The sequence below is a fragment of the Leishmania braziliensis genome, chromosome 21, assembly GCF_000002845.2.
Source record: "Leishmania braziliensis MHOM/BR/75/M2904 complete genome, chromosome 21".
Classification (NCBI taxonomy): Eukaryota; Euglenozoa; class Kinetoplastea; order Trypanosomatida; family Trypanosomatidae; genus Leishmania; species Leishmania braziliensis.
This window is the reverse complement of record NC_009313.2, coordinates 44467-71454: the sequence shown is the minus strand read 5'-3', so window position 1 is coordinate 71454 and position 26988 is coordinate 44467. Positions and strand designations below refer to the sequence as shown.

General features: G+C 60.6%; 7 protein-coding genes across 7 annotated transcripts; all 7 read right to left on the bottom strand.

The window, feature by feature from the left end:
- Window positions 1–1103: 1103 nt before the first annotated feature.
- LBRM_21_0250 (conserved hypothetical protein) lies at window positions 1104–3278 on the bottom strand (the record flags this gene model as incomplete). The annotated part of the gene is made up of 1 exon (XM_001564686.1): window positions 1104–3278. The coding sequence occupies one exon, from the start codon at window positions 3276–3278 to the stop codon at window positions 1104–1106; it is 2175 nt and encodes a 724-aa protein (XP_001564736.1).
- A 1198-nt stretch (window positions 3279–4476) lies between these two features.
- On the bottom strand, window positions 4477–8781 carry LBRM_21_0240 (conserved hypothetical protein; the record flags this gene model as incomplete). The annotated part of the gene is made up of 1 exon (XM_001564685.2): window positions 4477–8781. The coding sequence occupies one exon, from the start codon at window positions 8779–8781 to the stop codon at window positions 4477–4479; it is 4305 nt and encodes a 1434-aa protein (XP_001564735.2).
- A 521-nt stretch (window positions 8782–9302) lies between these two features.
- LBRM_21_0230 (conserved hypothetical protein) lies at window positions 9303–11612 on the bottom strand (the record flags this gene model as incomplete). Its single annotated transcript, XM_001564684.2, has 1 exon — window positions 9303–11612. One exon carries the CDS (start codon window positions 11610–11612, stop codon window positions 9303–9305), a length of 2310 nt encoding a protein of 769 aa, XP_001564734.1.
- A 2354-nt stretch (window positions 11613–13966) lies between these two features.
- LBRM_21_0220 (conserved hypothetical protein) lies at window positions 13967–16129 on the bottom strand (the record flags this gene model as incomplete). The annotated part of the gene is made up of 1 exon (XM_001564683.1): window positions 13967–16129. The coding sequence occupies one exon, from the start codon at window positions 16127–16129 to the stop codon at window positions 13967–13969; it is 2163 nt and encodes a 720-aa protein (XP_001564733.1).
- A 623-nt stretch (window positions 16130–16752) lies between these two features.
- LBRM_21_0210 (serine/threonine-protein kinase-like protein) lies at window positions 16753–17814 on the bottom strand (the record flags this gene model as incomplete). The annotated part of the gene is made up of 1 exon (XM_001564682.2): window positions 16753–17814. One exon carries the CDS (start codon window positions 17812–17814, stop codon window positions 16753–16755), a length of 1062 nt encoding a protein of 353 aa, XP_001564732.2.
- Window positions 17815–18499: 685 nt separating this feature from the next.
- On the bottom strand, window positions 18500–20209 carry LBRM_21_0200 (conserved hypothetical protein; the record flags this gene model as incomplete). The annotated part of the gene is made up of 1 exon (XM_001564681.1): window positions 18500–20209. One exon carries the CDS (start codon window positions 20207–20209, stop codon window positions 18500–18502), a length of 1710 nt encoding a protein of 569 aa, XP_001564731.1.
- A 3523-nt stretch (window positions 20210–23732) lies between these two features.
- Window positions 23733–26678, bottom strand: LBRM_21_0190 (putative serine/threonine protein kinase; the record flags this gene model as incomplete). Its single annotated transcript, XM_001564680.2, has 1 exon — window positions 23733–26678. One exon carries the CDS (start codon window positions 26676–26678, stop codon window positions 23733–23735), a length of 2946 nt encoding a protein of 981 aa, XP_001564730.2.
- Window positions 26679–26988: the final 310 nt, after the last annotated feature.

Genomic DNA, 26988 nt, shown 5'->3' with positions numbered 1-26988 from the left:
GAGTCCGGTGAGGTCGTACGGGTGTAGGTGATGGGGCCGACAGGGTGAGCACCTCACACGTGTTCCTTTCCTCCACGTGGAGGTACTCGTGGGGCATCAGTTTCACTACGGACGTCCCGCTCATCGCCTTCGCCTTCTTGTCGTCTGGGGCTGCGCTCATGTTTGTACGCCTATTTTTCCATCGGTGACGCCACGCCGGAGAGAGCCCGCCAGACTCGGCAACCGCTCAAACACCCCCCCTCCCACACACACACACACACACACACACACACGCACCGCAGAAGTCAGGGCGGCTCTCGTCCTCGTCGTTTTCCCGCGGAGGATTCTGTACACGGGAGAGAGAGGGAGCGAGCGAGGGACAACGTGATGATGATGGTCGAGGTGGCGATCTGGCATGCGTGTAATGTGCGCGTGCCTGTACCGAATTGTGTGTTGGCGCAGACGAGAGAGAGGAAGAGAAAGTGAGTGAGCGTGTGTAAGCGTGGCCACAGTGGGCGGTGGGCAGCGAGAGAGAGACCGTGAGGTGGGGCAGGAGGAGCGATGGCGTCCAGGAGGCGACAGCGATAGCACGACGTAGTCATCGCGAGCCCCCCTGCTGCTGTTCTGAAGGCCACAGGGGTTGTGAGAGCCTTGTGGAGAGAAAAGTGGCAGTGGCGACACGTTTGTCTCCCCGCAGCGCCCCACTCAGCGAGACGACCCGAACCACACACACACACGCACACAACCCAAGTGCGCTTTAACTCGCAAGAGGAGGCGCACGTGAGCGGATTGTGATACCGAGAGGTCGTAGGGTCGAGCGAAAGCTTAGAGGAACAAACAAAGGGACGCTTGGTGGCAGGAGGTCAAAGGCATGGGGGGTGGGGGACCCGGGAGGGAGGGGGATGGGAGAGAATGAGGGGCCATCAGCACACCCCGCTCTCTGCCCCCTCCCCCCTCTCCCACCGCCACACGCAATGGCAGGGGGTTCTATGGACATGTTAACAGGGGAGTAGGAGGTGGCGGCCGCACACACGCAGAGCGAAATATGCGGCCATATCAACGGAGACACACCCTGGGTGATGCTGCGGATAGGTCACTCACCCTTCCACCCTGCAGTGTCTGACTCACTGCAGCACTGCGTCGGTGCCTGCCGCTGTCCGCACCGCCAGCGCCAGCAGAGCAAGGAAAGAGGATGCGTGGTCGGCATCGTAGAACTCTGCACCACAGCTGATGCGTAGCGAGGTCATGAAGATGTGCACCGCGAGCCAGTAGTCCTCTGGCATAACACCGAGGTCACGATGTACACGGCCGATGCCCTCGAGTACTTTGGCGATCTCCGCCCACGGCGTTCCCAACGCCACGCCTCGAAGTGCCGCCACGACGATGCGCACGAAGGCGCGAGCGTACATATTCTCAGAGTCGACGGCTGGGGTGTGCGCTCCGCCCATGGCATCGCATACCTCGGGCGGCAGGAACGACGCGTCGCGGATGCCGCCGGCCAGCTCGTCACGACGCTGAGCCTCGACCTGCTCCTGTTCTTGTGCCACCACCGTCTCCATGTCTGAGAAGAGTGAGCGCACAAGCGGGTCGGGAAGCACGCGGGATACCCCAACGGACACCGTGCGCATAACTTCGCTCAATAATGGCGCCAGCGCCGCCGGCGGTATTAAAGAGAGGGACTCGCGTGAGCGCAACGCCGCTTTAGCCCGCTCCATCGCGGCGACCGGCGAGTCACCCAGGGTGCGTTGAGTGCTCGTGGTGAAGTTGCGCACCATCACGTCGACGTCACCCACCGGGGCTGCAGAGAGCATTGCCCACGTTCGCAGACCCTGCTGTTGTAGAGACTTGGGCAGACTTGATAGGTCAGTGAGGTAGTCGTAGCTGGAGGAGAAGACGTTCAGAGGATCCTGTGCAATGACGCTGGCATTCTTCCTGGCCACCTCTTCGATACGGCTGCGCATCTCATCGGAGAAGAAGTTCCCTTGGCACGGCATGGACGTGATGCGCAGGTTGTTGCGCACAAGTCGCAGGAGCTGCGCACCACCGGCCTCGTGAATGACGTTCTTGGAGAGCGATATGCAGGCGAGGTAGCGGTGTCGTCGGAAGAGGACGGAGAGACGGGCGCAGGTGAGGTCGCCGAGGTGGTTACCGTCGGCGTACACGGCGCGGAGGTTGGGACAGTAGGCCAAGGTGACCAGGAGAGGCGCGAACGCGTCCTCGCCGAGGAGTGTCGGTCGCAGGTCCACAACCGTGAGCGCGTTCCAGCGATGGGGAAACGACGCTTCGGCCTCGCGCTGACGGGGCGCCTCGGCGAGTCGCTGCATCACAACGTTTCTGTGCTTAATAATGGTGTTACTGTAATAGCCGAAGAAGTGCCAGTGGTGCTTGTAGAGCTCTGTGAGGGGCATGGCACCGTACGGCGCCTCGCCTCTCTGGGTGAGGGCAAGGCTCACCTTCCTGGCCGGATCTGGCAGGTCCAAGAGGCGACGCACGGCATCGTCAGCCTCACAGACGAGGCGCACCTTCTCTGCCAGACTGATGACACGCACCATCGCGTACACGCTGAGCGCCAGACCACTCACTGCATCGCCTCTGCCGTTGCGGTCCCTTCCGTCACCAAGCACCACGACGCTGCTACTGCTGCTGCTGTCGCCGGCTATTTGTATCTGCGAGGACCGTCGGTGTAGCTCCGCCACGTTCACCTCGCCCACCGCTGACTTCAGGATCGTGTCAGACCACACTGGGACGCGCACAACAGTGCACATGTCACGGCTGGCGAGGTAGTTGAGCGAGGGAAGAAATACTTCCTTGGCCCCCACCACTGTCGCGTCACCGCCGCTGCGCGACACACCAACCTCGATGCGCAGCGAGGCCGAGGTGTAGCTCGGCGCCGGATCGGCGTCGTTCATCGGCGAGTCAAGCTGCAGGAGCGCACCATCCTGGTCCGCGATCGAGGGCACCTCCTCCACTGCCGCTTTCGGGGCCAGCTCCAGCACGACAGGGAGGAAGGCAGCCCGCTGGTGGTGGTGTCGCGGGTGAGAGGCGCCGCGCTGAGCGGTGAACGGGCTGGCCGGGCTGGCCTTGGAATCGGCGGAACGGATCTCGTAGAGGGGAGAGGTGGAGACTAAACCAAAGACTTCCTCTGTCTTCGCATACGGCGTGCTGGCGGTGGCATGCAGCTTTATAGAGGCATTTTGCTGCTCCAGCTGCGCCGCCACGGCCTCATCGTGCACCTTATGCCCGATGATGCTGACGGCGATAGAGCCGAAGAAGAGAACGTCGCGCCTACTGCTGCTCATTGTTTGTGCAGCCGAGGTCGTACGCGCGCGTCCGTGCGCCCTGCAGCGGATTTCCTGAGTTGAGGGAAAAAAAAAATGGCAGGTAGGCTGATGCCGACGCGCACACCGAGTTGGAGAGAGGAGTGGGAGGAGAGAGAAGTGAGATGAGGTCGTACCCCTGGACCGGGAGAGACGGAGTGCAGATGACACAACGCGTGTCCTCCTTGCTGTTGTGGGTAACAGAGCTCAGCTGTGCACCGAGGACCCCCTCCCCCCAAAAAGCGCGGCGGGGCATTGACAGCGGAGAGAGAAGGGGAGAAGTTGGAGAACAATGGCTGGAGAGGGTACGTGTGCATACACGTGCGCGTGTGTGTACGTGCGTGCGTCGGAGCGCCGATGCCGCTGTAGAGACCACCGTGGTATGCGCTGTTGGGCGCATAAGGAGATTCACGCCTTCCACTTTTGCCTTCGACTCGGATCGCAGCGCGTGGGATGCCAGAGATGAATTGTCATGAAAGGGATGCCTGTGAGCTAGTGCTGCTGGAACCAACCTGCCCACCGCTGCGAGGCTCGCACCACTAGTCCTTCGTGTCGTGGGGTGCACGCAACACGAGAGAGGTGGTGAGGGTAAAGGGGGATGGCTGGGCGAGAGCAGCGGTCCACCAGAACGCTCATTTTTACACCATTTCCGTCCTTCCAACACGGGTGATCTCTTTTCATCTCCGAAGTTTCGTCTTGCGGCGATCAACAATTCGACCACAGAAGGAGGGGGGTGTGAGAGGGGGCGTGAGCACAAATGCCACACCAACACAGAGAGAGAGAGAGAGACAGACGGAGAGGCACATCCCTGCGTCTGAGCGTATGCGGGTGGGGACGCCTACATGTGCTTAGGGGTGACGTAGTTTACATGAAAGAGAAGGAAATGAACACAAGACCCATACACGCCTACATTATACAGAGAGCGAGAGAGCGGCACATCCGTCATGAGAAACAAGGAACACATACGACAACATCAGTGCCCCACAAGCGACACAAGAGACGTTGTCAGCAACACTGCAGCATAGGGGCCTACCAAGGCGCGTGGTGGTCTGCTGTACATGACGAAGTGAGGGAGGAGAGGACAGGTGGGGTAGATAGAAGCGGGCGCTCAGAGCTGTTGCCGTCGCCTGGTCTCCTCCCTTCCCTTCCCTCCGCAAAGATGAAGTGAAGAAACGAATGACTACCGTCCAGAGCCAATGCAGTAGTAACCAGCCCACACACGTGGTCGGTAGCGCATCGCCGGCTCCTCAACAAGGAGGTGGCGGATAGAGCGGGCGAGCAGCAACGCACGATGACGCACCATTTCTCCATCCTCCTCCGGCCCTTCCTCTCCCACAATGCGCTGCGGCTGCAGAGCTCCGGTGGGCTGCGCACTGCTGGGGCTCACGCAGTCTCCAGTGGCGGCGACCACATGAACAGACGGCTCAGCCTGCGACGTCCGCAGCGCGCGGCACCACTGCTCATAGAAGTGCCGAAAAAGCTCTATTGGCTTCATGTCTGGCGTGCACCACTGCCCTGCAATAACACACGGTACGCCGCTGCCAAAGAAGCCGCGCACTAGCCGCAGCACATCGTCGCGGATGCCGTCCATGTGCTGCGGCGACATGTTTGTGTTTGTCAAGATGACGTGCTCCGCCGCTAGCCCCATGTGCGCAATCTCGGCCGCCCGCACCAAGCCAATGTCCCCCATCCGAGCAGCAGTGCGCATCAGTAGACCGCCTTCGTCTTCTGGCCGCGAGGCAGTCCTGTCGACCGGGCCCGCCTGCGACAGGGGTGCCGCCGAGGTAGTGGCTGTAGCTATGTGCACGGTGCGCGCGCGCGGCAAGACTGTTCGCAGCGACTCCACGTTCTCTACAAGCTCCACCTTGCGGGTGACGACCTTCTCAGGGGTGGAATGCCGGCCGAGCCACTCCGCCAGCTGCACCTGCCCGGCACTCAGCATCGCGACCACCGCTGCACCTTCCTGCTCCGACCTGTCCGTGTTGGGCGGGAAGGCCGTGCAGAAGAGAGTGTCGGCCGCATCGTGGTCAGCGTCGCCCTGCACGGCTACCACCTCGCGGTGCAGGTCCTGCTGCTGCACTCGCACCGCACTGAGGGCGGCGAAGGCTGCTTGTGTGGCGGAGAAAGCCATCTGGACGGCGGCTTCTTCGACGAAGTACCGGTCGCCGGCCTTGACGTTCAGCAGTGCGTGGAAGGGCACCAGCCACATCTGTCCAGACGGAACCACAGTAATCATGCCGTCACCGAAGAGCAGCTGCGAGTCTAGCGCGCGCACGTAGCCGATAATGGGATGGATGCAGGCCTGGTAGAGCACCCGCAGCGGTTCTTGCCAGGAGCGACTCGGCAGCTCCGTGATGATGTCTGTTTGCACTGCCATCTCTGGGTCGACGCCGAGCCGCTGCCGCAGCGAGGCTATGAGGCCGCGGAGGGTGCACCTAAAGTCCTTGGTCAAGTTCACCTCTACAAAGCGCATCTCCCCAGACTCGGCCACCACCCACATGCACAGCGACTCCTCCGCCATGTAGACGCTCTCCATGACAGCCCAGTCATACTTGGTAGTCAGGGTGTAAAAGACAAGTGGGGTCTTGAGCACGCCGGCGATTGCCGCGATCTCGTCGATCGACGGGCTGAGGTGGAAATTGCGCCTCAGCTTCTCGCGTAGGGTGTCGCTATAGGCCTCGTTGAGGCTGCTCTCCAGAGCCTCCAGGGCGGCGCTGTAGCGGTACGTGCGCAGTAGCAGGCACACCTTGTAGTGCCGACACATGTTGGCTAGCACGACCACCGCGTCCGTCGGTAGATGCGCCTCAATACGGAAGCGAGTGCTGCTTCTGCAGCTGTAGGTAATGGTACCCGCCTTCTCTTCAAGCCTGTCGGGTGCGACGACCGCCGCCTTAGCAGGCGCCTTCGCCGCACTCTCGTGAGCCACCGTCATCTGAGTGGATGCGACGGCGGATTCATCTGCTGTTACAGCAGAGGCGTCCATCAGCGCCACGTCGTAGCGATGCCACGCACCGGTGTCACGGCCATCCGCCAGCACCTTCACCGCTGGATCGCTCCGTAGCTCCGTCCAAAGCCGCAGGGCATCGTCGAGTGCCGCTTCCGCCAGCGCGTAGTCAGCTCGCTGAAGATGCACACGGCCACAGAGCGTCAGCCCTGTCGCCTCGAGCACAGCGAGTTGGTGAGCACGGCCGTAGGTGACCAGCTTGTTTAGCTGCACAAGGGCCTGCGGAAGCTGGAAGGTGGCGACGTACAGCTCACCCAGCTGGGCGGCACAGATGGCGTTCAACAGCCCGTGCCGCAGGTTCTGCTCGCTGTACGCGACGAGATCGTACCAAAGCTCGCTGAGAAGGATGCGCTCGTGGTAGAGGTAGGCGTCCGTACCGAACCACGTAAGGCTCTCCGGCGACGTCGCGTTGAAGTGATGCTCCGCAATGAAGGCAGCGACGAGTGACACGGCCTCCTTCACGGACTCCTTCAGCGGCGCGGCCGCCACCTCGCTGAGCCGCGCAATGACCCGTGTTGCCTCCGCCCACAAGCCGATAGCTTCTTTCAACAGTAGCAGACACGACCACTCCCGCACGAAGGCGGCAGTGTGGTGCACCATTTCCTCCGTGCCGGGGAGAACAAAGTAGTCGTCCTCCGTCACCGTCGTAGATGCAGTGCCTCCGCTCATGTCTTCCTGAGCACGGCGAAAGAGGAGCAGGGCTGCCTCGTGGCAGCGGTGGAAGAGCGCCTTCTGCACGTTCTGCTGCGCGGCGCGCACATCTCGTTCCCACGCCGCGTTCTTTGCCTTCGTGGCCACGTCGTAGGCGAGGTTGAACGTGTCACACGCCTTTTCCAGCTGCCCGCGTTCGAGGTGCGAGGCGCCCTCCTCGACGAGGAGCTCGTAGCTGAGCCGCTGCAGGTTGCTGGCCACCACTGCTATCCACTCCCGCTGCCCCTCACTCACCGCCACCCGCATCGCTTCGTTCCATGCCATGTACGCGGCATCCAAGTTGCGATTCATGTACTCGCGACAACCCTGGTCGAACAGCACCGTGAGCTTCTCCTCCGTGGTCAGGAGCATCATGCGAGCTGGAACCAGCGCATCCTCGATGGTGTGTGCCTCGGGCCGTTCTGCTGGGGCAGTCACAGCGGTTCCCCCCACGAGCCCCGCCCCGGCAGAGCGCGCCCCCACCACCGTGGCCGATGCTGAGTGGTCAGTGACGCTCACATCTGTAGCTGCCAGGTGCGCTGCGCGGGCGCTGTCGCTGGGCTCCACTTCTGCTGTTATCTCCCCGCCACTGGGCACGGCGAGGTGTGGCGCGGCGGAGGTGTGGGCGGAGGCATTCTCGCCACCACTGGTGATGTGCGTAGTGGAAGTGTCCTCCTCGTTCACGTTTGGCAGCGGGCCGAGCAGAGGAGTGCTTGGTGTCGCAGTGCCGGGGTACGTGCGGGGCTGCGCGCTGCTGGTAGTCGCCCCGGTAGGTTGGCTATGACGCACCAGAGCTAAGAGCTCTTGGCGCACCGCATAGGCGCGCCGGCTGGCCTCCCCTCGGTTGACCTCCATGAGCAACCGCGCCCGCTCGGCGAAGAGCGCCTTGAGATCCTTCACCTTGCTCAGAGGAAAGGCTTTATGCTCCTGCGGGGCCACAGCGGGGAGCGGCGGGCGAGGCTGTGGTTTACCGAGCACCACCTCCTGCCGCGTATACCGCGACGATGGCTCTGATGCCGCTGCCCCTGTAGAGCTGCCGTCTGTGACTGCCTTGTCGGAGCTGCAGGGACGATGATAAGTCACTTTGAACGTCGCCTTGGGCGGGGGGATAGCAGGCAGGGTGGCGGCCACTGCCGGGCCACCGCGCTGGCGCGACGACGGTCGACTTCCTGCTGCCTTGACCGCAACGGCAGGGCTCGCCACCTCCTTGTTCGTTTCCATCTTCGGGCCGGTGCCTAGTTGGACGGCGGCGTTGTGCTGCAGGGCCATGCGGATGCGACTCTGCAGCCCTTCGAAAATGTGGGTCCCGGTGAGCAGCAGCTCGGTGATGCGAGGGTTCTCTTCGACAAGTTGGAGCAGCCGCTTCCCCCCGGAAACAGAGATGGGGTTATAGCTCAAGTTGAGCGAGGCGATGCTGCCGTGGCGCTGAAGCACCTTGCAGAGGTCCACAACAGTGTCGTTGTCCATCCCATTCTTCTGGAGGTTGAGGGAGAGGGTGGTTTCGCACAGGTCAATCATGCGCAGCACCGGCCGTAGCCCTTTGGGGCCGAGGTAGTTGTTGCCCAGGTTTAGGCACTCGAGGCTGAAGTGGCCACCACAGTCTTGAAGGTAGCGGAGAAACGCTGAGTTTGCCTTGCACCCTTCCTCCGCGCAGAACTGGCGGTAGAGCGCCACGTAGTCCATGGAGCCGTCTGTGGAGACCGGAGCCGCGATGATGGCATGGCGACCATCTCCGCGGTGCCTCCCCTCGCACAGCGCCGGCAGCGCTGTCGAAGTCACCGTGTCGGCCATGGAAAGAACTTTGCTGATTTACGCGTGACAATGTGCGCGCTTGGGTGGGGGTTGGCAGTGCACGCGTGGGCGTCAGCGGATGTGCTGTGAAAGGACAAACAAAGGGGGAAGTAGAGAGAGAGAGACATACATTGATGTTCTCGAGCACTGGGGCTTAAGTGCCTCTGTCTGCCTTGGTGTCTCAGCGTGCATGTACATGTGATTGATGCTGAGCGAGAGAAAGGTGGAGAGTGACCTGAGAGAGGACACGGCGTGCCACTGCAGAATTTCCCCCTTTTCTCTCCCGGTGCTTGACGTATGAAGCGCAGGGGGGTGGGGGAGCGAACTCATCATGAGCACCACTACAGCCTACTGCCGCCTCACTCTTTGGTTCCTTGATATTGTGTCCGCGTTATGTTTTACTCGAGGTAGCGTTAGTGAGACAACAAGGAAGAGCGCAGACCGGAAAAAGAGGTCACGCCTGGTGCTGCACCTGCTCACCATCACCACCGCCACCACATGGCCACAGGCAGGAGAGCACACTACTCGCTCAGCAGCATACGACACAGGAGGCGCTGCACATGGCATTGCCGCTTCGCCAGCTTGGTCCAGTCGTCCCTGCGATGCACATACTGCTCCACAAAGCACTTCGACATGACCTTGTACGCGATGAAGCGCTGCTGGATCGGGCTCGGGGTTGCGTGCTTGACATTCTCGCCAGCTTCGTCATCCGCTGTTGCGGATGCGGTTGACGGCACCGCCTCCGCGCCCGCAGACGGTGCAGGAGTTGTGCCACTGTGCTGTGTGTGCATAGCCTGATAGAGCGGCACCAGCGACTTCACCAGCGCCTCCTTCACCGGCATGGCGGCTGCCTCATACAGTCCTTCCACCACGAAAGCGGCGTACTTGTCGTAGATCAGCGTGCCGAGGGACGACTGCAAGCGGCGGAAGAGGCGCATCAGCGGCCTCTTTAACTCCGCAGCAGCGGCATCCGCTCCACCGCTGGTGGGATCGGCCTTCTCGCTTCCTGTGCGGGTCGCCGTCGACTTGGACACGGCGAGGGCGGTCACCTTGATGTACTGCTGCATGAAGAGACTGCCCTTCTGGTGGCACACCACGGCAAGTAGGTCGTCGCGCTGCAGCTTGTCCAGTGAGTACTGCAGCACCGTCGATGCCGTCGGGTGCAGGTGGAGGAGAAAGCGCGCCACTTCATATCCTTTGTTGCCTAGCGCCGCGTCTACTAGAAAATACTGCGCTGCCCCCTTCACAACCCGCTGCTTTGCCAGAGTGCACACCGACGCGCACACCTCCCCCTGGAAGGTGATGGGCACTGGTGAGTAGCGCACATGCTGGGCGACCTCATTACGCAGCATCGTGAGAACATCGGCAGGCAGCGTTGTGCCATGATGACTCACTTCCTCAGTCGCAGAGGCTGCTGCATCGCCGGCTTGGGCCGTTGCCACCGCCAGTCCTGAGGGCGCGGGAGGCGTCAGCAAGACGCCCTCGAACGCACATCGTTTCACCAACTGCACGAGCACCGGTGTCAGCGCTGGAACGTCAAACAAAAGCGCCAGTCGCGGCTCCAGAACGCGCCTCCAAAGCCACTGGAGGTGGGTCGCAGTCGGCGCGTACAGGACAAGGTCTTGCAGAACGTAGCCTGTCTGTGCGACAAGGTCACTGCCGGGTTTCAGGAGGTTGTTTACCTCGACAGTGATCGATCCGGCTGCACGTGACCAGCAGCAGGACGCATCTCCACCCGGTGCTGACGTCGCCTCGGAGCTGCTGTCACTGTCCACTGTTGACGCACTCGCGTGCACGGCAGCGGCATCGCCCTCGACCACGACCGCGGTCGGCGGCGGCACCTGCAGATAGCTCTGGAAGAGGTGGCAGCCAAGTTTGTCTACGAGGAGGTGGTGTAAGAGAGGCTTTCCCTTGTAGGAGAGCTGCTCAATCCGTTGGCGTACGCAGCGCTCCACAACGGTGCCCTCGTCACTCACTCGCAGGAGGCTCTGCATGACAAGACTCGTTGCCGGCACCTGCGCGGCTGCCATCCACGCCTCTGCCGGACTCGCTGTCTGGTACTCGCGGCCGTAGCCCTCCTCCAGGGCTTTGGTAACGGCCTCTGCTAGCGTACCAACTATGCGTGGGAAGGCCACCGGGCGGTTGGGTAGCGGCGCCTGCCTGATCGGGCGCCCACCAAGCATGAGAACCACCGAGCGCAAGGCACGGCCGCCGATGTCGTGAACGATAAGATCTTCGGCATGCTCGCACATTTCCTCTGCCATGGAGCTCAGCAGCGTGGCAGAACTCGGCACACCACTGCCGGTGTGCATGCCGACGCCGCCCTCAGTGAGTTCAGCCTCCAGGCCTTCCCGGTTTGTGTCTGCGAGTGCGCTGAGACCCTGCGACAGGCTTGCCAGCAGCGTCTCCAACGTGTAGCTCGCGACAGGGGAGATGAGCAGCTCACAAATGTGACCGAGAAAGACGTAAAGAAGGGACTTCACGTGCAGCAGCAGCGCGTTTGCCAGAGCCAACTCCACGACACGGCACGCCGTGCCATTCCGGAGGATGTAGAAGGTCGAGTCCGCCTTGAGCAGCTTCAGCAGCTCCGAGAAGAATCCGTCCACGATGGAGGCGAGGGTGCTGGGATCACCGCCGCCGGTGACCTGGTCCTCCAGCGCACGTTGAACAGACCTGAAGTACGCCAGCGTGCGGTCCCGCTCCTTCTTTTCCACGCGCTCTTCGCGCCGTCGTTCCAGCTTTCGCGCGGGAGAGAGTTCACTAAAACGCACAAAGGCTTCGTCGCTGTCGCCCTCGCGTGGGCGCTTGCCCCAGTACGCACTCGGCGGCATCACTCAGCTTGACGCGTGTGCGTGTTCGACTTAGGTGGGAGAGTGTCTGCTTCACCCCTTGGTGTGCTTTTTTAAATTTTGTGTGCTGCATTGGTAGGAGGAGAGGAAGGGGGGGGGAGAGAGAGGGCATCGCTGGCGCTGCAAAGCGGTCCGCTGCGGCACAGGTACAGCTGCGGTTGGGACTAGAGAGGTGACGGCGTGAGGTCGGCTAAGGAGACGCATTTTGGCTGCACACCGCCGTGAGGGTACGACTGAGGCGCGCACGGAGGACGGGGAGGCGGTGGGGGGGGGGGTAGTGGGTCGAGGGCTACACGCGTGCATCGCCTCGCCGCTGAAGGGGGGTTTTCTGTGGCTGTTGCGCTGCGGGGAGGGCGGGGAATGATGTGAGCAGACGAACAAGAGAGGCTGCGCCGAGGTGGGTGAGGGGGGAGTCCCTCAATGATATGGGAGAGACGTAAGTGCAAAATCAGTCCATCTCTCACGCCTGCACTTCCTCTTTCACTCAAGCACAGCAACACAGCGACACACCTCAACCATCGACGCACGGACTTCTGCCCGCACATTCTTCTCTTCCTCTTCACCAGCCTTGGCTAGCATCCCTCTTGCGCACCCCCTTTGTGTAAGTAGCGTCGGCAGACACGAGGGGGGAGGGCCGAGGGAGAGAGAGAGGTATGAGATGTTGGCGTCGCCCCACCGTGAACCTGTAAGCGAGAAGATGCACAGGAGACGAAGTGCTTCCATCGATCATCGGTTGCATCTGTCTTGGAGGAGGAGCAATCGAGATGCACCTCCCCCCACCCACACACACACGCCAGTCGAAGATGAAGCAAAACCTGAGCCGTAGAGAGGAGAAGCAAACGACGCTGATCACATCAGCGGTGCGCCTACGTGCTCGTGTGACCCTTGAGAGCATCCTCGTCACCCTCACGAGGCCTCAATAAACGCACCTTACAGAGCAGAGTTGCGTGCCCCATGTCGACACACCGAGGCAGACATGGACAGACGGCTATGAGAGTTGTTGCCACGAAGACGCTCCACACAGGCGCAATAAAGCGAAAGAAAGCATGCCGGTTGATGGCGGAAGAGGGGAGGACGCAGGTGGAGGGCGGGGGCCTACCCACGCCGGCACTTACACCGGTGGAGTCTCATAGGGAGGGGAAGCCATCACCCGCTGTCTACCCCATCCACCCAGGCATGGGTGCACACGTGGTCATGTACAGCAAGAGAAGAGCAGGGTATTCAGAGTGCCATGTAGTCGTGGTGATGAAATGGAGGGAGAAAACAAAGTGACGGTGCGACTACCTTCGTGCCCCCCTCCCCACACACACCCCCACACACACTCACTCACTCACCCATTCCAGAAACTTCCACCAACAGAAGAGTGCCGCGTGCAAAGGGGTACGAGGGCAGGTTGGGTGGAGATGGCGAATGCTGAGACTCAGAGAGATGCAGGAGCGCATCAATCGTCGTACCATCAGAAGAGATGCACCCGAAGAAGCAGCAGAAACTCACTCGCACGCAAGGCGAGGCAGAGAGAGGGGGGAGGGGAGGGGGGCAAAAAACCGCGGGAAAGGTGAGACACAAGTGCAGATGCGCACCATGTCGAGTACAGGCCGCCTGTGAGTAAGTCGCCTCGTTGATTGAGCGTGTCTCCTTTCGTTTATGCATTTCAGTGGGTTATTCCCTCCTGTGACTCTTCCTTTCCAGCAGCTGCACGCTGAGGATGCTCCTCTCACCTGCAGCGAGCGAGAGAGAGGTGCGCACATGTAGGCGGACTTTCTCATTCTGTTTTCCTTTACGCGTCGCTCGACTCGTACCCGCGAGTCGCTCAAGTCGGCGGTGCATCGTTTGAGCCTGACAGGGTGAGAGAAGGGGGAGGGGCTGGAGATGGGTGCGGAGAAGAGGGAGGTGTCTACTAAGAGTGGGAGGTAGTACGCAGATGGACACCCACGTGTATGCGTGTCGGAAGCGGCGGGTGATTACGTACAGTAGAGATGGTAGATGAAGAGAGAGGTGTAGGGGGGGGGGGGAAGGCGGGAGAGTTGCCATATAAACAAGGATACCTGCAGGCATGGCTGACTGACACGTGCAGACGTGTGAACACGCGTGTGCACGCCGCTGCTTGACACTCTACCATCACTTCATCCAGTCATGTTGCATCCATCGTCGATGGCGCGCAGTTGTTTAAAGCGTCGTTTTCAAGTTTGTGTTTGTCATTCCTCGAAGGCACATGCTCTGGGGCAGCGCACCACCTCGCTCGATGTGATGCGCTAGTGAGTAAGCGAAGGGCACGCCTGCCACAAGCAACGCCACATCTCCGCTCGCTGCGGCGCATACGCCCTTCGTCGACGACTTCAGAGAAGAACTTGCACTCCGCGCTTGCGGAGGGCACGGCACTCGGCACAGTCTTGTAAGCGGCGCACGACTTCGGTAGAGTCCACGCACCATGCCAGGTTCACCGACCGAAGGGTGGACACCGTGACAAGCTGCCGCAACAGTTCCTCGAGCAGCGCCAGTTCGGACACGCGATTGTGGTGCAAGGCGATGTGGCGTAGCGACGTAAGCTGACTCACCGCCGCTGCCAGCGACTCCCAGCCGAGCGACTCGACAGCGCAGCCAGACAGCAGCAGGGTGTGCAACCCAGGCATAGCCTTCAGCACACCACCGTCTACTCCAGCAGTGCCGTCGCACATCATCGACACGCCTAGGTCGCCGAGTGCGGTAAAGGAGAGGTCCAGCACGGAGAGGTTAGGCGTGCGCCACAGCACCTCGACCAGGGCGTCGAGCGCTGGCACAGTGGCGAAGAGGGGGTTGGAAGCCAGCCGCAGCTCCTCCAGCGAGGCCCCAGTGAAGTGGGTGGAGAGTTGCACGAGCTGCGCGTCTGCCATGGCGCAGTCACTCAAGTCTAGCACTCGCAGCTGCGAGCACATGGAAAGCGCTTCGCCAAGCGCCTCCAGCGGCGGTGCAACCGGCACCGTCACCTCGGCGAGCTCCTCCGTTCCCTTGTAGCGCTGACGGCCCTCCTTCCGGTCACGGCGCTCGAGCTCGTAGGAGGTGGGCACCTTGACACTGCTGCCGTGGGTCTTCATATAGGCCGGGTCGTAGGCAAAGAGACCGCTCGTGTCCCTCCCGTCCCTGCTGCTTTCCACTCCGCTCGACGACGACGAAGACAGCGCCTGTGGTGGCTTCCACCGCAAGTCGTTGCCCACCAGCCGCAACGACTGCAGCTTGTTCCACTCAGGAAGCGCGCGGCTGAGGGCGTGTACGCTAGCACAAGTTAGCCGGCACCGTGAGAGGTCCATATCCGTGAGTGAGGGCCAACACCGCGCATATTTGGTGAGCGCCGCGACTCCTTCGTCGCCGAACTTGTTGAAGCACAGAACCCACGTTTGCAGTTCTGTGGCATGTTGCAGTCCTGCTGCCATGTCCTCAACACTGGCGGGTTGGAGACGGCAGTGGCGCGTCTGAAGGTGGCGCAGTCGCGGGCACTGCACCAGACACATCGCCATGACGAAGGCGGCACGACATGACAGGCGAGCGCCCGACACGTTCAACGACTCCAGAAGCGGTGCCTCCCCTTTTGCATGCTGCTCGTGCTGATTGTGGAGAAGCAGCACGACGGCCTCACTCACCTCGCACTGCGCCAGGCCTAGATGCTGCAGTAGCCACCACCCACCGACGCCATCCAGCACATCCCTCAGCAAGCGCTCTACGGCGTCTTCCGAGAGCTGCGTGTGGCTGAAATCAAGATAGGAGAGGCGGATTAGGTGGCACAGCTGCCTGGAAGCGATGAACTCGTGAGCGTGTCGCATCCCAGTCAAGTCCAACACAGTGAGGGAAGCGTGAACGCTATCGAGCGATGCCCAAAGCCGCTGTCGAGTCCTGAAACTGCAAGGAGTGAGGTCGATATGACAAAGTGCCACTCGAGTCCACGGCGCCGTTGCCACGAGCTCCGACAAAGCGCTCACCACGGTGTCGTCCCACATCCGTTGCACAGCGCGACGCTGCTGTTGTGCATGCGAGCTCACAGTAAGGACACTGGGCGCACTCGTGTCGCGTGACCGGACACTGAGTGACGTCCAGCAAGACTGACCAGCGTTGCGCCGCTGGTACGCGGCCAGCTCCCGCAGCAGCGCCGCCACCTCGTGTCCACCCGAACTTTCCATGCTGTTCTGCAGGGTGTTCACTGCTGCAGTGTCCACCACGAGCTCCAGTGACTCTAGTGAGGAGAGGAGGGGTGTGGTTCGACACAGCTGCAGCACTGTCATGGCTGCCCCCGGTGTGGGCAGCGTGACGCTGAGCGCTGCCACCGATGGCGCCTCAACGGCACTCAATACACTGGCGAGAGTGGCGGCCACGCGGCAAAGGAGTTGCTCCTGCGACGGAGGTGAGTGGCCCCCGACGGTGGAGCAGCGCTCCAGCAATGCGCTGAGGTCGATACTCCAGACTGGCGACGTTGCCACCTGCTGTCGCATCTGATTCAGCAGTCCCTCCACCGACGTCTGTGCTGCGCCCATGGCGACATCCAGCGACCACGGTCGCTGGCATGAGGAGAGTGCTGAGGACCGCGTGCCCCAACAGCGGCGCAAGCTGCGCATTATGGAGCGTGAGTGGCCGTTGTGGCGCTTCTGCCTCCGTGGAGCACACGTTGCTGCTACCTGCAGAGGCCCAGCCGGAGCTCCGTGCACGGCGATGTGAAGTGCCAGAGAGGATAGAAAAGTGGATTGAAAGGAATGAGGCGGTGGCGACTCCGTCGAACACGTCAGAAGAGGGGAGGGGAGATGGTAAGAGACATGAAGCTCACAGCGCGCTCCCCGTGCGCGGCGCACGGCAGACAACCACTGCGTACGCCTCGCCATTTTCCACGGGCCGATGGCGGGGGTGGAGGTAAGGATGATACTCGTCGAGCAGGATGGGGAGGGGAAGGCCATTCGGTGTCTCGCTGCACGGGGTGCATGACTTGTCGTGAGGTGCTCGGTGTCCTTTATGTCTATGCAAGTGCAGCGGTGCGGAGAGCTGCACCCATGCATGTGTGTGCGCACATGGAAGGGGTGTGTGTGTGTGAGGGAAGTGCACCAAGGATGCCGAAGAGATACGTAACGCACCTGCCAGTCCTCTCTACTGGCGTCGTCTCGCCTGCTCAAGCTTCCTCCAGGTACGGGTGTTCAAGCGCTTCAGAGACAGTGTAGCGGGCCCTTGGGTTGGGTCGCAGCAAGTTGCGCACTAGGTCGCACGCCTGAGGGTCTTCAATAGCCTCCATGGCCGGGTGCTGTGCCAGGTGGGTCTCCACGTCGCCGCACAGAAGTCGGAAGAGGGCCTCGTCGCCATCGTCGCTGTCGAAGGGAAAACAGCCGGTGAGAAGCGAAAAGAGCACGACGCCACAGGCCCAGGCGTCGACGGCCTCGCCCTGATAGGGGTGGCCCTGCACCAGCTCGGGTGCCGCGTAATGCTTCGACCCACAGCACAGCTGCAGCGGCGCAGGCGAAGAAGTTGCCGTGCCGTCCAGTGCATCTAACGCTCCTTTTCCGTTTCCCGTCGCCACGCTCGGTGGCGGCAGCACCGCACACAGTCCAAAGCTGCCAAGTCGAAGATGTTGCTCTTCGTCGATGAAGAGGGTTTCGAGCTTGATGTTGCGGTGCACGAGTCCACAGGTGCGGTGTAGGTACTGCACGGCGGAGAGCAACTCTCGCGTGAATCGTTTAACAGTATTGCTGGGAAGGCCGCTGCCACTACGGGGCGGCGCTTCGGCTTCCGCCGCACCAGAGTCTGAGGCGTTGAGACCCCCGTTGGCCAGCGACATCATCAGCTCGTAGAGGTCTCCGCCGGCGCAGAACTTCTCGACAACAAACAAATCCGTCTTGGAGGCAAAGTGGGCAGCAAGTGGCAGCAGATGCGGATGCACCACCAGACGCGCCGTCAGGCACTCACGCTCAAGCGCGAATCGGCACTCCTCATCGCGGCGCAGGTACTCCAGCGCATAGACACGAATGATAACCTTCGCTTTATCGTTATCCGGCTGTGGCGGATGCTGCTGCTGGCGTACATCGCGGGCAACGAACGTGTCGTGTGAAAGGGCACTGCGGCGGTGCTCGATAAACTCATACCCATTGAGAGGAGGGGGCGTATGGTGGCTTGCCGCCGGAATGGCGGCCTTGTCGACCCTTGGTTGCCGCACCGGGGAGGGCAAGAGCGAGACGGGCATGCGGCTTGTGATGCGGTGGGACGGGGCAAGGGCACGCAAGTACTGGTTCAGCCAGATGGAAAAGCGAGCAGGTGTGTGTGTGTGTGTGTGTCTGTGCGTGTCAGAATGCAGGGGTTGGGAATGGGCGGTGACGTCCGTGCCGTTAGCGAAGAGGCGGCGTTGCCCGTTGCCGCCGCTGCTGCTGTTGGCCAATATGTACTGAGGAGGCCCACACAACAAGGAGAGAAGAGAAAGGGAGGACGGCGCCAGATGTGGCTGAAAAATGAGTAGGGGTGGCTGACCACAGAGCGTGTTTTAAGAGTTGCTCTGGCACAGCAGGCGGGGTGGGGCAAGTGCCACCACAGTATCCGTGCATACCCACGTCTTCTTCACCCCCCACCGTCTCGGTTTAGCGCAGCTTTCATGGAAAAGGAGGTGGGGACTGTTGGTGGGCATCCAACCCTTTTCCCTCATCCGCCCTCGCCTCTCGGCACTCGAGTTCCGCGGGGCGGGGCGGGGGGGGGGTTTCCGCCGTACATCGCGTACACGTTCCGTGATTCGTTGTCTTCTTGTGCCACTGCGTGGGAGAGAGGCACGAATCCCATCACACTCTATGACCACAACCACATCAGTACCACAAGCAAGGATCAACCACAGCAGGGGGGAGGGAGGGAGGGAGGGAGGGACCACCCCAGCCCATTTTAGCCTAACTCGGCTGATAGGCGTTCTTGCGACGTGTGCCGACAACGAAGTCCGCAGCGCTGTCCTTCACGTCAAGCAGCGACACGCGGCGTGGCTGCATCTCCACAACCGTCCGCATTAACTGTGCTTCCTCCTGTTGAGTCACCAAGTCATCCTGCGACGCCTTGCCATCCCCACCGACGGGTGACGCGTAGCCCTTTGTCAGCTCTGCCATTCGTCGCTGGTAGAAGCGGCGAGTGAGGGGCATGACGTAGCTATCTTTCTCCAGAAGCAGCTGCCACACCGCTTTCATGTGTTCCAGCCGCGTGGCAGCATCCGGCACCATCGCGGTGGCCATCAGCGCCTCCTGCAGCGCAATGGGCGACATGTTGCACTGCAGCTCTTTCCACTTCTTTAAGGTAGGCCACGCCTCTGCTGGTGCGTGGTGGCGCAGCAGTCGAACGTAGGTGGCTCGCAGGAAGTCGTCCATTGCAGTCACGTCGAGATGCTGGTCCATGAGCGCCTTGGCCTCCATGGCGCGCGGGGAGAAGATACAGCAGAGCAGGAAGCCGCGCCACTCCGCCGCAGTCCATTCAATGGCACGGGCACGGGAAAGCTCGAAGAGTCGAAAGGCCTGCGTCGACCAGTCTGCGTTCTGGGGCAGCTCCTGTGATTCCTCCAACTCTCCCTTCTGCACGCGCGCCTTGCGCAGCGCCGGACATTGCCGCTGATGCGGCGGCGTCTGCAGCCAACAGTACACGCTGACGTTACGATGATTGTAGGGCTCTCCGCAGTGCGGGCAGGGCAGGCCGCCGCCGGCGCGACTGTAGAAGAAGAGGAGGCGGCTCACGTCCGGCGTGGCCAGTACACACTGCGGGGGTAGCACCCGCCACCGCAGCAGCAACTCTGGCACCTGTGGAGAGTTAAAGGCGCATGCCATCTGCATCAGTTTTGCCGTTGTGCTCTCCGCCACACTTACGCCATAGCTCTCCGCATCCTCCATCACGGCGATCATCTTCTCCACGTTGTCGGTGGCGAAGTAGTAGTCGGCGAGGCGGTACATGAAGCTGAATGGAGGGCGCGACGGAATGTCCTGCCGCATCTGCTCCAGCAGCTCTTCCATCAAAGCGTCGCACTGCAGTACGCACTCATCAAAGTCGACGCAGCGCTCGTTAGTCACGACCCACTCTACCACGATACCGTCGCGCTTCGCGAAATCTTCCGGGAAGGAGGCGCGGTACAAGTTTTGCCGGTCCAAGTAGCTCACGACCATCGTTAGCAGAAACACAATGCGGGTGTAGAGGACGTGGTCAAAGACAAGTCTGTCCTCGAGGCACCACTGCATCAGCTCCTTGATGTGCGTCGTGCCCTCCGTGACGAGGCTAGGCGACCGCCCACGGTGGAGGAACTCGCGCGACAACCACTGCCGTATCGTTGTGAAACCCTCAGCTGCGTACGTACGAGTAAGCACGAAGCCCAGGCGCCTGAAGCGGGCGACGCAGTCGAACCACTCGTGCATGCAACTTGCGTGCGGTGCGACGGCTGTCAGCGTCTGCAGCACTGCAACACGGTAGCCGTGGCCGTTAAGCAGGTCAAAGCAAAGGTGGTGCGTGTAGACGATTTTCTCGAGCACCATCCGCACCTCACGAGCGTTCTTCGCGCTCTTTACCATCTCCAGTATTTCCTCTGTGGAGCTGATAGGCGCGATGGAGCGCAGAATCTCGAGTGCCTCCATGTCTTGCCTGATGTGAGGGACAAACGTGTCGACGTTGTCGCCTTGTATTGATACCTCTCCCGATGCGCTCGTCGTGGTGCAGTAGCGTGAAGTGGTGAGGATGCTAGAGGGCACCGCTAATGGTGGAGTAGCTGCTACTGACACCATGGCTATCTTGGCCAGCATGGTGGTCGTTCGCCGGCTGGCTCGGTGCACCCATGGGTGGTGTCCCACGCACCGCTGCATCCTCACCGCGACACGAGGCAGCCGGACAAGCCCACAAATAGAGGCCACGATGCCTTGACCCTCAACGGTAGACAGGGACCGTACGTTCTGGCACACACGGCAGCACCTGCAACAGCAGAGGCCTTCTTCCGCGCGCGCTCTTAACCTTCGTGATCGTGCTTGATCGTTGATGGCTGCAGTCGTTTCGTTCGAAGGGCGCAGTTTCTCAGCTGCTTGAAGGAGATGGAGAGAGAGAGAGAGAGCGCGTCGGGAGGAGGGGAGCGCGACACGGCGTTACAAAACAAATGGTGAGGTGAGGGTGATGGAGGAACAGAGAAGAATGGCGCAGGGGACAGGTAGAGGTGCATGTGAGAGGGGAGGATGTGGTGGAGGGTGGGAGGGCATCAAACGCCTGCACCACCTCAACGTGTGGTTCCCGCGATGGCGGTGTATCGCCTGTTCACCCCCCCCCCCTGCTCTTTCCGGCTTACTTCCTCCTACCCTTCCCCCATTTTTGCAAAGGGGGAGGGCAGAAAGAATGGACGGAGAGAGGGTGGAGGCGGCTTGCTGCTGTTCCTCTCCTCTTTCTGCATTGGCGGCGGATAAGACGGAGTCACGGGCGCACGCAGGCACATGGGAGAGAGGAGAACAGACAGACAAAGACGCGTATGTGTGCAGCTCAGTGGAGGACGGCGAATACGCCGACACTGAAGCACAGAGAGTGGGGGAGGGACAAAGCCGAAAGGGGGAGAAAAGAGAACTGCCCAAGAAGAAATGCTGAAGACAAGAGTCGGGGAATGCGGTGATGGAGATAAGGGGAGGAGGAGGGGGTGGGTGGGAGAGAAGGAGAAACACACAAGGAGATGCCACACACGCACAGCTGCCCTTCTACACGTGCTTGAACAGATTTGACCTGTGCCGCACAAGGCAATGGGAGAAATGAGGATGTCATTTTATACAGCAAAGTTAGGCAGACATTCGCTTTCACCCAGCCCCCCTTGCCTGGAGCTTCGTTCTTGCCACCCCTTCCTTCCGCCCCCCATAGAAGTGCGCGTGTGCGCTTGCGTGTGCGCGTGCTGCGCGAAGTAAACAACAAAGCAGTGGAGTGGCGTGGAGGGGAATGCCAGACGCGCCCTCGCTCCCACAGCACAGCGCAGCACACAAGACGATGATGTATGTCTGAGCAGGTGTACACACACGTGCTCGTGTCTCGGATGCACGTCCCAGCTACCCTCTCTCTTCACTCTCGCACACATTCGGCATGTCCTACATGAGCCTATCCGACCAAGGTGAAAACATATAAGATGCTGGGGAGTGCACGTGCCCGCATGAAGCACAGACGAGGAGGCCGCAGTCTTCGTGCGCCTACCAGTGGTCGTCGTGCTCGTCGAGGAAGCGATCATTTGGCCGGCTTGGTAACCTTTACAATTTGTTTAACACGCCAGCTCCCTGCTACACAACACACGAGTCGATCTCCACTCCTCCTCCAGGCTGTCACAGGCCCATCGCGTGGTGAGCAGCAGCACCAGACACACGCGTTACAGCAATGCGCCGCCTCGGTCATCTCAGCACCGCATCTGCCACAAACTCCACTTATCCCTGTTTCGCAGGCCGCCTCACAGCTGCTCCCATCATGCCAGTCGCCACGTGGTGCGTCTCTCGGCGTGGCTCAGGCGCCCCACACCAGTGGGCAGCGAAGGCCGGGTGAGATACGTTCGGGTCACGCGGACACTCTGCCCGTCCTATGGATGGTACAGACGCGCTTGCCGTTGCAGGTCGGTCCGATACAATGCCACCCAGGCCCTGACCGCCGGCATCAGTAGCGATATATCGCTCTGACCTCCCCCCGTCGTGGGTGCTTGACCCTGCCACTACTACCAGAGGTACCTGGGCATTGGCAGAGGATAGGGGGGCTGCTCGAATTCTCCACACAGAGTGAGAGGTGCTGGACCTTGATGCCACGCACTGGGGTGTTCTTCGGCATCCGGGCTGTCATTAAAGCGGAAGAAAAAACATCTTTACTTGTTACTTTACTACCACTCAGCACGTCTGTCAGTACACCCACACCTCAGCTGCACGACAGCTAAACCCTTGTCTTGGACGAGCCGTCTGCCGTTGGATCAGACCATGCGTCTAACGGGCTCTACTTGTTATTTCCTGTCCCCGTGCATACATGCGGCGCCATCGGCACCAGGCGGACCTGAGTGGACTGCATGCTTCGATTTAAGTAGACCATCTTAGGTGACCTACTGGAGGGTGACAACGGTTGTGTCGGTCGTACAAGTAACAGAGGGTAGCCTAGGTGCACGCAGGGCGAGCTTGAGGAGGGAGCCACCCAGCCTCAGGTTAGGGGTCTCGAAGACCCTGTGCTCTGCCTATATGTCACATTTCTCCCTGAATCGTATCAAGCCGCTACACTCCACAGTATGGCGTGACTGAATTTCCACGTTGGGTTCTGGATGACGAGGCAGCCGAAAAACAGAGCCCACACAGAGGTGGAACGACCCCCACCTGGACATGCAAGATGAATGGGGAGAAAGGCTGCGACACGAACGCGAAAGCAACAAAGAGAAGCGACAGGGACGGACAGGTTAGCGAGTGCATGATGAGGTGGGGGATACAGCGAGAAATAAAGCCACGCGCCTCCCTCATTCTCTCTCCTCCACACACTCTCCGTCTTACGACTTGCAGACACATGCACGAGCACACAGGAGCGATGCTAAGGAGGAAGGGAGGCGGAAGTGACTATACAGAGGGTGTCAGCAGCTAACACACACACACACACACACACACTCGCATACATCTTCACGCGTTGATGTACACGCAGACCCACTGAATGGCGTGACACGAGAGGAATTGGATAAAGGGGGGGAGAGAAAGGGGCGTCAGCAGAAGCAAAAAACGCGTCTTCTTCTGCGGATCAACGGAAATAGAGGAGGGGGAGGGGAGAACTTCCATTGAGTCGTTGCGCACTTCTCTCTCGCGCGTGTGCGTGTGCGTGCGTGCGGAAGGGGGCAGAGGGCAAGAAGACAGAGCACTGCTTACAGGCCCCACCACACGACGCGATGCAAAGAATCTGCTAAGCAAGGCAGCAATATGGCCTGCACCACCATTCAGCATCTAACACACCAAACGATCACCACAGCATCGAACGCACCCCGTCACACGGGACATGGGAAAAAGACTGCCATTGGTTGAACAACTGCTTAAGGGTGTAGAGGAGAGGCAGGGCGCACATTACCACGCTCTACACATACAGGAATGCGGCTGTGAGCAGCAGGGAGGTGGTGGCACTATGCCATCTCACCAGCTTCAGCCTTTACACGGTGAAGAGAGTCAATTGAAGAAGGCCCGCAGCGGAGGTACGCTTGCCAGGGTCGTTCTCCAGGCAGGCGCGCACAAACTCCGCGTCCAGCACGTCGAGGTCGTCGGGCACATTCGGTTGCGCGATGCCGCTGCCGATCTGGTACACAAGTGCGGCAGCGCCCGAGGCAAGCTGCTCGGACGTGTACGGCAGGTGCCCAGTGATCATCTGCAGGAACATGATGCCGCAGCTCCAAATGTCGCTCTCCTTCTCTGGGTTGCCTCGCGCCGCCTCTGGGGCGAGGTAGACGGGGGTGCCGCACACCTCCCCCCTCGACTCTTTGCGCGCCAGCTCCTGCAGCCACGCGGAGGCGCCAAAGTCGGAAATCTTGCAGTTGCCTGCAAAGCTGAGCAGCACGTTCTGCGGCTTCATATCCCGATGAATGATGCCCATCGAGTGCAGCTTGCTCATTCCACGCAGAACGTCGCGCATGAAGACGCGGGCGGTGGAGCTGGGGATGGTGCGAAAGGCGGAGATCATGTTCTGCAGTGACCCTGCCAGCATGCACTCCATGAAAATAACGATGGTGTCTCCCTCAAAGGCGTAGGAAAGCAGCTGCACCACGTGGGTGTCGTTGACTCGCTGGAGTATGAGGACCTCCGCCTCGACCACCTCCATCCCAGACTCGTCACTTGGCAGCGGTAGGAACTTGATGGCAGCGAGCCGCCCCGAGTGGGCATCCATTCCGAGGTACACGCAGCCAAAGGAGCCTTTGCCGAGTATGCGAGTGCTTCGCAGGTACGTCGTACCATTTTTGGCTTTGATTACCGCCGGCAATGGTTCGTTGTTCCCGCAGAAGCTGCGCATGCTGCCCGTCTCAGGGAAGGAGAGGCCGGCAGATTGAATGATAGAGTAACCCGTACCGTCTACTTGCGCGGAGCTGCGAGTGGAGTCGCTGTGTATGGTGGCGCTCTGCAACAGGGCGGTAGAGGTGTGGACGGGGTCAGAGGTGCCCGCCAGCGTCACGAGCGGAAGACTGATGTCGTGTGCTACGGAGTGGTGCCTCGACAGAGAGGGCACGTCGTGTAGAGATGGCATCACGGCGCTCGACTGCTCTAGCCCATCGCGGTCTTTCGGCTCTTCGCATGTCATCGGTGCCGCTGCCGACGCGGCCACCAACAGTGTTCCTGCGATGGACTGATGTGGTGCCACCGCTACCGCCGGTGGCGGCAGTCGAGAAGGGAGGCTCATCTGCGCAGTATTTTCTTGGGGGTCGACGTGACGGGGCTTTGCGGGCAGGGTCGCCGAGAGTAGCTCGGACACGTGTCTGCTGGCATCCGACAACATCCCAGCGCTCGCAGACGTCGGCATTGGCGTGGACTGCATTGACAGGAAGGGCTGTGGGCTGCTGTGTGGGGGAGTCGAGGAGCTGTCTATCGCCGGCGAGCCGCGGTGGCGCGTCGTCGAACGTGGCGACCCGAGTCGGCGCATGTTTTCCTGCAGCTCCTGCTTGAAGTCGCGGATGCAGTCCATGTCGTTGCGCAGTGCTGGCACTCCTTGGTACACTACGCCCCTGTCCGTATTGCAGAGCATCAAGCATTCACTCTGCGAAGTCTTAAAGTGCGGGTCGTTGCGCAGCCCTGCCTGGGCGATGGCTTCGTAGTTGACCCACACCGGGAAGGCGCGGTGATAGGGACGCGGGAGAGCGGCGGGCTGGGCGGAGTAGAAGAGGCACAAGCGCTCCAGCCGACGGAGCAGATGAGTGTTGCGACTGCTGCCGTGCGCCTGTAGTTTCTGAATGCTCTGCAGCGCTTCGCTGAACTCATGGTTGCGGAACTGAGCAAAGGCGCGCGCGTAGTCTATAGAAAACTGCGCCTGTTTGGGTATCTGCAGCAGCGTATCGTACAATGACCTCTCTGGCGTGCGGCTGCCGCTCAGCTCGAAGAGTAGCAGCTGGTGGGCCGAGCTGGGGAGCTGGATGACGTCCACGATGTTGCAGTCGTACAAGCCGGAGAGCGCCTGCTTGACTGGCTCAGTAACGAGCACATTGAGACTGTTGATAGAGGTGGCCAACTCAGCCACCGCCAGCGCTTCACGCGGACCGTCGCCGAACGCAGTCACGAAGGCCGTCTTCGAGTACTCGACCGTGCCACACACGAGTGTGCCCTGGTGCAGCACAATGCCGACATGCAGGCCATCGCCTTGGTATGGTGCAAAGACGTTGGCAATCTCCTGCGCGCACACTGCCGCGCACTCGGCATGGTTCGGGCAACCTTCAAATGCGTTCCATACAGCGCCGAGGCAGTCTCCAGAGCAGTGAAACAGCGCGCCCTTATGCCGCCGAATGCGGTGCAGCAGGACTCGCATGATGCGACGATGCTGATGAACGGCTACGGAGTGGTTGATCAGGTATCCCAGCTGGACACTCGGGATGCGGACACAGAGGACAGTTGTCTCGTACTCGCGACGAATGCTCATGATGTCGTTGCTACTCTGAATGGTCATGGCAGCGGCGGCCACTGTCAACGCCTCCTGCGTCATCGCCATGTCCTCCACCTCACCGTAAGTTCCCGGGTTGAGGGAGGCATCGCGCAGCAATCTAGCCCCGCGCCGCGTGGGTGCCACTCTTCCACCTGTCACCGTCTCATGTGACTTGGCGGGCAGCGGCGCTTGCGACGCGTAACCAGGTGAGACTTCTGTCAGAGTCGGTCCGCCAAAGATCTTCGCCTCCGCTGCGGAGCAGTCCACCTTACCTTCAGTCGCTGCATGGCCCACCTGATCCTGTACTGACATTCCACGATACAGTTCAAGCTCGTTCAGGTAGTGGCGTTGAGTTTCATCAGGCGTGTAAAGGCAAATGCCTTTGGGAACGTTACCATCAAGGTAACCCGGCATTAGCGGATGGTGATAGTGCAACAATGTCGGCAGTAGACTGTAGACCTGTTGGAATGCAGGCCCCATAGCAGCAAGCGCGCGATCCACACGCAATTGATTTATGGCATCCAGTCTCTGTTTCAGAGTCTCAATATAGAGGTACAAGACGTATCGCCTGATTTGCTACCCGTCATGACTGTGATTCCGCCAACATCAACGGTAACACGCGGCATTCGGGATATTTCGTATGTCAAAGGTAACCGTTACCACTTTTCGCGCCTGGTTTTTTTAGTTTCACGACGAAAAAATGGTATAAAACGTGATCAATTTAACACCTGCTGATTGACACCATATAGGAGATGCGCTACATACAAGTGAGACACCGTTATTCTCGTAA